The sequence below is a fragment of the Salarias fasciatus genome, chromosome 20 (assembly GCF_902148845.1).
Source record: "Salarias fasciatus chromosome 20, fSalaFa1.1, whole genome shotgun sequence".
Lineage (NCBI taxonomy): Eukaryota > Metazoa > Chordata > Actinopteri > Blenniiformes > Blenniidae > Salarias > Salarias fasciatus.
Window position 1 is genome coordinate 26,769,068 of NC_043764.1, and position 12,161 is coordinate 26,781,228.

Below are 12,161 nucleotides of genomic sequence, written 5' to 3' on the forward strand. Positions count from 1 at the left end.
GGCGGCGGCGGCGGGCGTGTGTGTGCGCGCGCTCACGGCAAGACTCCGGTGTTAAAAAGCAGGAAGTGAGTGGAGGAGGTGATAAGAGAGAAAGCATTCTCTCACACACAACCACACACACACACACACACACACACACACACACACACACACACACACACACACACACACACACACACACACACAAATAAAATAACACAGACAGAAATATACACTAACCTAACAAAGTACTATACAGACCGAGCTATTCACACATGAACACACACTGGGTGAGTCTATCATGAACAGACACGCCTGCAGGATGTGTACACACACACACACACACACACACACACACACACACACACACACACACACACACACACACACACACACACACACACACAAAACACACCTCCATTTAGTACAGTACATCATTAACTGAAACGAGTTCAGTTACATTTTTTAATTGAACTCAAATTTGCATACGTTTATAACTCAGCAGTGACACCACAAACACACACACACACACACACACACACACACACACACACACACACACACACACACACACACACACACACACACACACACACACACACACATCCTCAATGTGCCCTGTATTGATAATAGTGAAATTGCTGTTTTGTTTTTGTTTTCTGGTTGTAAAGCTCAATGCAACTACATTTGAGTGACTGGTTGATAATTACACTGTCAACAAAGTGTGGGTCAGATTAATGGCTGATTTTGGGGATGATCTGGATGTTAGTAGAAGGAAGATGCTCTGTAATCTAGATGTTAGTGGAGGAAGATGCTCTAGTCTGGATGTTGTTTGGAGGAAGATGCTCTATAATCTAGATGGCAGCACTTGATTTCTGAATTGCTGACGAACGAAACTGGCAACGTGAATATTTATCTACACAAATATAAGTAATGCCCAGAAAGTTCAACTCTGCTGAGTAGGGAAGAATTACAGTAGATTAAAGTAGAATACTGGATGAGTTTAGAGCGACAGAAACAAACGGTAATCAGCTGGTACAAAGAGTCTTCAGCACACACAGTCAACTTTGTGGTTTTTACACTGACACCACACACACACACACACACACACACACACACACACACACACACACACACACATACACACACTTCCTGTTTCCACGTCACATGACTCATGGTGTCATTCAATAAACTTCACTTTCACTTTTTTAGCCTCAAAACTGTTTTTTCTTCTCTGTATTGTTTTTCAATTTTTTTCTTCAATAAAAAAATGAAACACAGTGAATCAAGTTGCATACATTTGTTATGTGTATTTTTTCTCAAAAAATTTTTAAGAAATTTCTCCAAGGGGAATAACAAAAATCCAATATTGTTCTTATGGTTATTTATTTTTTTAATTGATTTTAACATCCCAGTGATCAGATTGTGAACACATCTCCCTCTTCCTTTATCTCCTGCTCCCCTTCCCCCTCCAGCCAGATGTGTCCTGACAAACTTGGCTCAGTAGGTCAGTTTGCACATTAAATATTGACGATGAAACTTTGTGACACAGAAAAACTTTGGAGCAGCTCCGGAGGCGTGAAGAGGAGACGTCTCTTCATCACTTCCATCACACTTTATGAGCTCATGCAATAAATGAAGTTTCTTTCTTTCTTTCTTTTTTTTGAAGAACGAAAAGTATGACATCCAGCAGGAACATTGCATCAGTCCTGCTCAGCTCATGTTCAGGTTATAATTTCATGTTTTCACCGCAAAACTGAGCTTCAGTGTATCACTGCACCTGTTCAGTATGGAAACAGCCAACACTCCACTACAGAACAGCAGCAGGTTCTACAGACCTGATTCCACCAGGATCCTAAAGACATGGACCCACCATGGTTCTAAAAACCCGTACTTTGCAGTTTCATAAAGACTTGTATCCACTCGGGTCACCAAAGAACCTGCACCCACCAGGGTCCTAAAGACCTGCACCTATCAGGGTTCAAAAGCCTTGCAGTCACCAGAGTCCCAAAGACCTGCAGTTACCAGGGTCCTAAAGACCTGTATCCACCAGAGTCCCAAACCCCTTCACCCACCATGGGCCTAAAGACATGGACCCACCACGGTTATAAAAACCTGCACCCACCAGGGTCCTGAAGACCTGCAGAATCAGCAGGCGTGTGGAGTCCTTCCGTATGTCTTCACTTTAAGTCTCCAGAGGGTCCCTGTTCTCTGGAAGACGTCTTCCTGCTTCCTTCCTGTGTTGAAGACTCTCACCCCTGTGGACAGACTGGGACGGGCATCCTCCTGGAAACCAGGAGAGACTCATTGTGGAACAGATACAGGCCCCTCATCAAGCCTCACTTGGACCCGCTCCAGTTCGGCTACCAGCCACAACGTGAGATAAAGGGACAGCATCATCTCCACCTGGACAGACGGCCAGCAGAGTCCGGTTCTTTAACCCGAACCCAAGATAGTCTAAAGTTAGCCTTCAGTCTGTAACCGCTCCACAGGTCCGTCTCTTTAGGGATGGAAGGACTTCACCCCATCTTCTCACTCCAAGTCCTCAGCAAACCTTCAAAGTTCCATCCCGAGTCCTGTACCTGGGACCCCCACCGAGGGACAGACCACATGACGAAGGGTGAGGGAAAGGTTTGGAGGCTTCGGCTGAAGGGCGCTCTGTGGTCCAGGTTCCTGTGGTGAAGCTGATGATTCCTGGTAGGATAGCAGAGGAGCATAGCTTGATAATGAAGACAGACACTGGAAACACTCTGAAAGTTGTGAATTTTCACTGTCAAACTTGAAAATCGTGTAAATAGGGCCTAAAACTCCTGATTTCTGCACAGCTGACGTGCTGCTGAAGCTGCTCCGGTGGACAAAGACATGGAGGGAAAACTCCTAGAAACCGTTAGAAGCCTAAATCTTAACACTGGTGGTGACTGCGCCCAAACTACCTCTGATCTAGTTGGTTTTTTGCTCCCATAAATTAATGGACACCATCAAAAAACTGGGTTTCTGCATTATCAGCTGGAGTGGAGTGTTGGTTAACTACAAACACGACCCACAACTCCCACACTGGACACGTAAAACCCATAATGTGACTGCTTGGAGAAGAGTTTCCGGACGTGTTCCTGCAGATCAGGAGCAGTTCGAGCTTTTATTCTGCAAATGTAGGAAGTTTTTAATGCTACAAAAGAAACAAGCGTGTTCTTGGCTTGATCGTAGTGTCACCATGGAGACCACTGACCCTCAGAGTGACTGCACACACGCACACACACACACACACACACACACACACACACACACTCACACACACACGATAAATCAGCCTGTGGACAGGTCTGGTGGTGAGCAGACTGCTGATGTTTGTGCCGTCACACAGCTTCTAACACGTGAAATAAAGTGAAACCTGCAGTCCGAACGTGTCTTTTCAGCAATTCAGAGGCAACTGAAACAAATTTATTTTACCAATCAGTACTCGTCAGTTAATTCTGAGACTGTGTTTCTCTACCGCTCTGATTCAGACATTTTAACCTTTTTTCAGAGGCCCAGAACTCTAACATAGGCTTGGTCTGAGATACAGTGTCAACGCTGGGCCACTTCCACACTAACTCATCATCATCATCATCATCTATTTTCACATGTTAGCATTAAGTGTGTGTGTGTGTATGCGTGTGTGTATGTATGTGTGTGTGTGTTTATGTGTCTATACGTGAGCTGAAGCTTCAAACGGCAGCAGCTTCGGCTCAGATTGAAGAGGAAAAAAGGAATTTCACGCTTTGTTGTTTTACTCTTTTTCCACTGACTTTCTCTGCCTTATATGGATTGTGTGTGTGTGTGTGTGTGTGTGTGTGTGTGTGTGTGTGTGTGTGCAGTGACCTGTGCCGTCTTTCCGCTGCACTCTGACAGCCTTATATAGAGCTGCAGGAGACGATGAGACGAAGGAGGATGCTGTGACTTATGAGCTTCAGCATCTTCTGCAGGTGGAACTGATGTGGGCGGAGCTTCTGCAGGTGGATGTTCTACAGAGATATGTTCTGTAGGAGGGTCTTCTCAACAGGAATGTTTTGCAGGTTCTACAGGTTAATGTTCTGCAGGTGGATCCACCACATGAGGATCTTGGAGAGGTGGACATCCAACAGGTGGATCTTATACTCAAGAGATGTTCCACAGGTGGATCTTCTGCTGGAGAGAGGGAGAGAGAGAGTGTGTGCAGTACAATGCTGCCCTCTGCTGGCAGAAGGTAGAACTTCTTTGCCGAGTAAAAACAGAAACGTATAAACCTCTTCTATTCAGAGAAAATAGGGATTAAAAAAATATAGAAATTCACTTTATATTGTTGTGTGAATATTATTACATTAAAGAATTTTTTGTTTGAAGTAAAACTACTTTTGTTTAAATTTATCAATATGAAACTTTTATAAAATCACAAAACTAGAAAATTCACAGTTTTCCCAAATGTGACATTTCAATTTCATCAATTGAGTCAATAATATATCAGTATGTTTCATCATGATTTTATTTGGATTCAGCGAATCTCTGAATTTACTGCGAGCGGTTCTTTTTAAAAAATATTTGTGTTTATTTAATCTCAGTATAGTGCATTTCCCTATACTTGTGTAATTTATTGGAAACACTATTTTCAGTCTTTTTTTTTTTTTAAATCTGTGGCTGTGTTTTAAGGACTAAATTAACATTCTATTTATTGATTTATAACCAAGACATTAAACTTAAGGCCCGTGGGCCAAAATTGGCCCTCAAGAGGCACCGATCTGGCCAAACCAAAATACAAAGAAAGCATTGGATTTTTTTTTTTTTAAACAAATTTCTTAAGAGTTGTGGACACTGAGACCCAAGCTGAGATATCAGTGATGCTGCCATGAAAGCTAGCAAACTAGCATTAGCATCAAAGCCATGCTGTCAGGGTGAGTTTGTAAAAACTCCCATAATGCAACAGTCATAATGTTTCTGGGTTTTTTTTTTTGTTTTTTGACACTTGAATTTTGTGTCATCAGAATAAGCTTCATGTTGAGATTGCAGTCATTTTGGTACATTTATTTTTCAGACTTGAAAAAATAAAGACATCTTCATACTCTGCGCCACAACAAAGAAAAATTTTAAGGATTAAAGTTAAAGGTAATTATGGGTTTATTTTACCGGTCCAACCCACTCAAAAGGAAACTGTCCTGTATGTGGAACCTGAACTAAGTTGTGTTTGACATCCCTGATTTAGACTTTAGAGTCTGAGCATGAATTGGATCATTAATAGTGGTTAACTATAAACTATCATAGACTATCAACCCTATAATTTAACATAAAATAGTGGTGGGAAGAAAGTATGAGGAAGAAAAGGTTGGTTAAAGTGTTTGTCTGGTTCGAGATTAATATTCCAGCAGGGGGAAGCAGAGTAGTGTGTGTGTGTGTGTGTGTGTGTGTGTGTGTGTGTGTGTGTGTGTGTGTGTGTGTGTGTGTGTGTGTGTCCTGACAAAAGCTCCATCCAGCCGTGCTGCTTCCCACACCACCTCCCCGTCCCCGGCCGCCTGCAGCCCACACGCAGCAGCCCTCCGTCGGACACGCAGCCTCCTCCACCTGCCAGAGCTCCATCACCCTGCGACGGGACACACACCGCTGAGGAACAACCAGCAACAGACCAGGAAGAGAAGAAGAGCAGAGACCTTCAGGTGGACTTGATGTTCTTCCAAACTTCACAACTTTTTGATCTGAAGACTTTCTGAGAGAACTTTGTTTTAATGTCATTTTTCAGATTTATTGATTTCATCTTTTTGTGATATCTTTTGGATCCCTGAAGTCATCAGTCTTCAGGCTTGGTAAACTCAGTCAAATTTCGATTGATCAATTTTCCATCAACGTTCTGGGACCTCCTTGCTGGATTTGTGGGATTGCTCCTGGGTGTCTTTGAGTCATGTCTGCCTCGCTGGGTTTTCTCCTCTGTTTCTGCCTGCTGCTGCCGAGTGATGCTAAGAGCGTTGGGCAGCAAGCCGGCCAGAAGAACCCGTCCTCCCGGGTGGAACTGGAGCCCGTGTGGACCGGGGACCACCTCGTGGTTCAGGACGACGGCCCCGAGCAGATGCTAGACCTGGACCTGGACCGCCACCGCCGACAGGCCCGCGGCGCCGACGAGGACGAGCAGCAGTCCACCTTCAGCCACTCCTTCGAGAACGAATGGGTGACATCGCCGCAGGTCACCCAGTTCATCAACCGGACGAAGGCGGAGGATGATTCCGATGTCCACGTTAATGGGTCTGACCGCAACACCAAGCCGGGCCTCTTCAACCCCTTTTACCCGCTGGTGGAGGGCTCCTACGCCGCCTACGCCGTGCTGTTCCTGGCCGGCCTGGTGCTGGCGGTGGGCGTGGTGGGAAACATGGCCGTCATGTGCGTGGTGTGGAACAACTACTACATGAGGTCCGCCTGGAACTACCTGCTGGCCAGCATGGCATTCTGGGACTTCTTGGTCCTGGTGCTCTGCCTGCCCGTCGTGGTCCTCAACCAGCTTGCACACAGGAGGATCCTGGGAGACATCACCTGTCGCATGGTGCCTTATATGGAGGTGGGTGGGGCTTCAGCTACAGTCTGACACCAAGAAAAAAATCCAGACAGATAGCATTAGTGAGTCCAGCCTGAAAGTCAAAACAACCTATAAAACACAATGTAGCAGAAAAATCTATTGAAGCCAATGAGCTAACATGCTAACACAAGACAATCAGTGCTGTAATACCACTTTGTACCAGCAGCTGGTGCATTAAGTCACTCTGCTTCTGTTACCATGTTCAAGAACATATTCTGATACCAGCATAAAAACTTATATTTACTCCTGTTAACTCACTGCTGCCCCCCAGAGCACAGACATGACTTCACATCAACCTGACAACTTGAACCTTTAAGTTCAGATTCAGATTGATGCAGAAGCAGTCAAAGATTTGGTGGAATCCTTTGACCAGACTGATGCTCATGTGTTCAGCTGTGAGGTTTAAGTTCAATAGTTATTCACTCACTGAAGTGGCTTTACAGCCAGTGTGTTTATTCTCTGAAAATGAGCAAATAGAAAATGTAGAAAATATAAATTAGAGAGTCATCTGCATAAAGACACCCCAACAGGTTGGAAGGTTCAGCTAAAACTTACGGCTTCCGTCACATTTCTGAACTTTTTCAAATTTGAATTTGTAACTAATTTATTTAGTATTTCTAATGTGTGAAAATAGATGAAGACGATGAGTGAGCATCCTCTTGAGCAGCTTTCCTTAAAACCCGGCACAGTCAAACCAGGAAGCGCTTGAAGAGACAGACTGAATATTCCGAGCTGTTTTCCTGATTAGAGGCAGCTTCTAGGTTAAATCTAAAAGGTTTTTTTATGTAAAACGGATGTTTGAAGTCAGATGGGAAGTAGTAGAAATCTTTCTTTCACAGTCTGTGATGTCTGAAACAGCTGAAACTCTGCTGAAAGACCGAAACATTAAAGTTTCCCTTGGGACAAAAATAGACTGTTAAACCTCAGAATACAGAAGAAGAGAAACGTTTGTCCTGAGAAAAAAGGAAACAACTATAAAAAAAAAACAAAAAAAAACAACCTGTCAGCTAACATCAGTACCAGTGTTGAGTGACAAACTGAAACCTTTGACAATGCTGATTCTGTTTGTGGTTTGATCATCAGGATATTGATTTTGATTCTACTGCTGACGCTGAGGCCAGTTGCAATCCTGGTAGAGCTGCTAAAGCTGGTGATAATGTTAATCATAAGACATTGCTAAAGCTGATTTTGAGTGAAATGATAATGCTAAGCTTAGACTGAGAATGTGGATTCTGGATCCTGTGATAATGTTGTTTGTAATGCTGATATGGATTCTGGTGTGTTTTGCTCAGGCCGATTCTTATGTATTTTCTTGATTTGTTTAATTGATTCTGACACTCTTTCTAATGCTGATCTTTATGTTGATCCTGATGGGGATTTTGTTATGCTGATGCTCATCTTGAGGCTTATCTTAATTATATTGCTAATGCTGTTTGTAATGCCGACATGGATTCTGGTATGTTTTGCTAATGCTGATACTTATTCATATCCTTATGCAGTAGCTAATGTTAATACAGCTGCTGACAGAGTTGCCAATGTTAACCAAATGAGATGGCAAATTCTGATATTTATTGTGATATTATTTTGAATGCTGATACTAGTATAGTTGCTCATACTAATATTAATAATATTGCAGATACTGATGATGGTGATAATGCTAATGCAGCTCTACTGATGGCGATGTTGAGTCTGACAGTTTCTACTGCTGATCCTCATATTGATCCTGATGGTGATACTTGACATAGCATTTATACAAATCATGTGACTCAGGATCCAATCCAATGTTCTACTTCTTACATTTGAGCTTTACTGCTGTTACTGCTCATGTTGATACAGGTGCTAAAGCTGAAATTTGTGGTGTGGGCAGTTCTATTGTGGTTATTATTGTGGTGGTTGCTGAAGTTCTAATACCATTGCCAAGCCAAACAGCAGTGCCAACTCACACATGAATGCCAGTGCTCATAATATTGATAGTATAATGCTAATGCTAGTAGTGAAGCTGAATATTGTGTTGTCTACAGTAGAGATGAGGGGATCAGGGGATCAGCTAACCCAAGTTGCAGACAACAGCTGCTCAGATCTGAGGATTGATCATGCTTATAGAATTGTACTCACCTCTGGAGTCTGCTTTTCAGTCTATGGGTGTAGAATAGACTCCACACCGTCTGAGTACTGAGCGCTCTACTCTCTCATCAGATGGTGTCTCTGGGCATCACGTCTTTCACGCTGTGCGCCCTGGGAATCGATCGTTTCCATGCTGCTACCTCATCGTCGCAGCCAAAGGCCAGACGGGTGGAGCGCTGCCGGACGGTGCTGCTGAAGCTGCTGCTGGTTTGGCTCGCCGCCCTGCTGCTGTCCAGCCCAGAGATCTTCCTGTGGCAGCTGAGCCAGGCGGTGTCCCCGACCAGCGGCCGGCTGCTGGACTCCTGCACCATCACCCCGTCCTCGCCGCTGTCCCTCTACCTGCCCGACTCACTCCACTCACTGCTCCTCAGGTACCACCAGGTGAGACTGGGTCCATCACACCTGCTGCTGGTGGGTCAGAGTCAGATCCCCACAGAGCAGAGAGTTCCTCTCGGAACTGTCCTGGATCAGGCCTGACTTTAACACGTCTGTATAGTCCCACTGAGAATGCGACATTGAGCACCCCAACACCAGACCAAATATCATCACACACAACTCAAGCTGAGGAAAAACTACTTGTGGACTGGTTATGAGGTTGTTTAACTGGTTGTTGGACTAGTTGTTGGACTGGTTATGGACTAGTTTTCACCCTGATACTTGAACTGGTTGTTTGACTGTTTTTATTCTGCTTCTTTGACTAATCTCTATTTTTATAAGTATTGCTAAAACTGTTTTGGGTTAAATGTTGGACTAGTTATGGAGTAGTTGTTCTACATGGTAGAATTAGGACCTTCCAGGTCGATTGTACATAAGTAATAGAAGTTTATTTACAAAGTGCTTTTCACAGATAAAATCACAAAGTGCTGTACATAAAAAGGTAAAAGACATACATACAGTTTATCACAGATTGCTCTGGTGAAACATTCAGCTGAAAGATTCCCTGAATAAGAGTCTTAAAATCCTTTTTGAAAGAGTCCACAGACTTGGCCATATGAAGCAACAAGAGCAGGTGGTTTCAGAGTCTGAGGACAACAGCCTGAAAATATTGGTTTCCTTGGGTTTTAAACGGTCTTTGGGACCTTCAGAAGTTTCTGGCCTGACGACCTTACAGGCAGAGTCGGAAGGTTTCAGGAAGAACCAGGAGATTTGAGGTACGCTCTTAGATGTAAAGGTGCCAACTAGAACCAGAAAATATTCTGCGGCTTGACCTCATAGTAGAAGTCTTTTTGCTGCCAGTTTATAACGGTTCTGCCTGGAACCCTTCCAGAGGGTTATATTAAGAACCATCTGTGCAAGGTTCCACCCAGAAGCCTTTCACACTCAAAGGGTTTCACCTATATCCCACACAGGTAGACTTGCAGGTAGAGTCTGAAAGTTTCAGGTAGAACCAGGAGCTTCCAGGTAGAGCTGTATCTAATCAGTGTTCTATGTTCCGGTCTTCAGGGTCGGATGTGGTGGTGCTTCGGCTGTTACTTCTGCCTCCCCGTCCTCTTCACCGTGCTTTGCCAGATGGCGACGCGGAACGTCAGCAGCGACTCCAGCTCCGCCCAGAAGCAGCGGAACCTCGACGACCGCTCCTCCAACCAGAAGCGGCAGCAGCAGCAGCAGGCGGAGCGGCAGCTGAACTGCACGCTGCTGGCGCTGGCCGTGGTGTATGGCGTGTGCGCGCTGCCCGAGCACGTGTGCAACATCACGCTGGCCTACACGCACATCACCGTCTCCGAGGACACGGCCGCCATGCTGGCGCTGCTGCATCACTTCCTGCTCTTCTTCAAGTCGTCGGTGACGCCGGTGCTGTTGCTGTGTCTGTGTAAGGTGGGTAGAGTGTCGTCCTACAGCGCAAGTTAAATTCTTAAACAAAATGTCATAATTTCTGAGTATTTTCTCTTCAGATCTTACGTTGAAAATAATACAAAACGTTTCTGTGTGACTGTGGCTGTTTCAGGCTCTCGGCCAGACCTTCATGGACTGCTGCTGCTGCTGCTGTCAGGAGTGCCAGACGGGCTCCGCCCACGGCTCGCCCGCCACCGCCAAGCTCAAAACATCCAATGAGGCCACCATCTTTTTTGACAAGGCCAAAGACACCTCGGCCATCCTCGCCATTTCCAGCTAGAGCCTCCTTCACCTCCTCCAGATGCACCTCCGCCTTCTGCTCCATCTTAGCCATCTCCATCTGGAGCCACCAGGGAACCTCCTCCTCCTCGTCCTCCTCCTCCATCCTGGCCCCTTCCTCCAGCTAAGAATTGTCTTCTCTTCCCGAACCTTCCTTCTGCTGCATCTCCTCCTCCTCCACCTCCAGACTCCAGGGAACTTCCTCCTCCTGCACCACCTTCTGCAGATCCTCACAAACTCCAGCTAGAGCCGCCACGGAGCCTCCTCCTGCTCCACCTCCTCCTGCTCCACCTCCTGAACTCCTGCATATCCCTGAATAAATAGTCTGCTTCTGAAGCAATTTCACCTCCACGAAGAGTTTTTCTTGGTGTGAAGTCGAAGGTAAGGAGCAGCGGGGAGAAGCAGTGAGCAGTGAAGAAGAGGAGGAGGAGGAAGTAGAGGAGGAGGAGGAGGAGGAAGAGGAAGAGGAGCAGGGATTCTTCAAAGTAATCAGAGTAGTTGCATATTAACATTGTGACTAACGAAGCCCTACAGCAGTCTGATTGGCTCGTCTCAGCTCTCGACACAGACTGGACTGACTGCAGCGGCAGTCCACTGTCCTCCTGAACACACCTGATCCTCCTGAACACAGCTGAAACACCTGAACCACCTGATTACAACTGAAACACCTGATCCACCTGAACACAGCTGAAACACCTGAACACAGCTGAAACACCTGAATACAGCTGAAACACCTGAATACAGCTGAAACACCTGAACCACCTGAACACAGCCGATCCACCTGAGCACAGCTGAAGCACCTGAACCACCTAAACACACCTGATCCACCTAAACACACCTGATCCACCTAAACACACCTGATCCACCTGAACACAGCTGAAGCACCTGAACACAGCTGAAACACCTGAATACAGCTGAAACACATGAACCATCTGAACACACCTGATCCTCCTGAACACAGCTGAAACACCTGAACACAGCTGAAACACCTGAATACAGCTGAAACACATGAACCACCTGAACACACCTGATCCTCCTGAACACAGCTGAAACACCTGAATACAGCTGAAACACCTGAACACACCTGATCCACCTGAACACAGCTGAAACAGCTGATCCACCTGAACACAGATGAAACACCTGAACCACCTGATTACAGCTGAAGTACCAGATCCACCTGAACACAGCTGAAACACCTGATCCACCTGAACACAGCTGATTCACCTGAACACAGCTGAAACACCTGGACACAACTGAAACACCTGATCCTCCTGAACACAGCTGAAACACAGCGGAACACATTTGCAACAACTGAAACACCTGAAGACAACTGAAACACCAGAACCACCTGAATAAAGCTGAAACACCTGAACACGGG

The 12,161-nt window shown here is 45.4% G+C and overlaps 1 protein-coding gene and 1 long non-coding RNA gene across 2 annotated transcripts; one reads left to right on the forward strand and one right to left on the reverse strand.

Moving 5' to 3' along the window:
• Positions 1 to 5,875: 5,875 nt before the first annotated feature.
• On the forward strand, positions 5,876 to 10,785 carry gpr37l1b (G protein-coupled receptor 37 like 1b). The gene is made up of 4 exons (XM_030118220.1): positions 5,876 to 6,529; positions 8,744 to 9,052; positions 10,115 to 10,486; positions 10,617 to 10,785. Exons 1-4 carry the CDS (start codon positions 5,882 to 5,884, stop codon positions 10,782 to 10,784), a joined length of 1,497 nt encoding a protein of 498 aa, XP_029974080.1. The 5' UTR covers positions 5,876 to 5,881; the 3' UTR covers position 10,785.
• On the reverse strand, positions 10,700 to 11,184 carry LOC115407752 (uncharacterized). The gene is made up of 3 exons (XR_003933687.1): positions 11,060 to 11,184; positions 10,855 to 10,865; positions 10,700 to 10,790 (listed from the first exon to the last, which is right to left on the reverse strand). It is a non-coding gene; the product is annotated as an uncharacterized LOC115407752 (long non-coding RNA).
• Between the last annotated feature and the right edge of the window lie 977 nt (positions 11,185 to 12,161).

Coding starts and splice junctions, on each gene's coding strand:
- gpr37l1b (XM_030118220.1), top strand. CDS start 5,882: ATGTCTGCCTCGCTGGGTTTTCTCCTCTGTTTCTGCCTGCTGCTGCCG. Junction 6,530..8,743: donor GCATGGTGCCTTATATGGAG/GTGGGTGGGGCT, acceptor CTCTCTCATCAG/ATGGTGTCTCTGGGCATCAC. Junction 10,487..10,616: donor TGTTGCTGTGTCTGTGTAAG/GTGGGTAGAGTG, acceptor TGGCTGTTTCAG/GCTCTCGGCCAGACCTTCAT.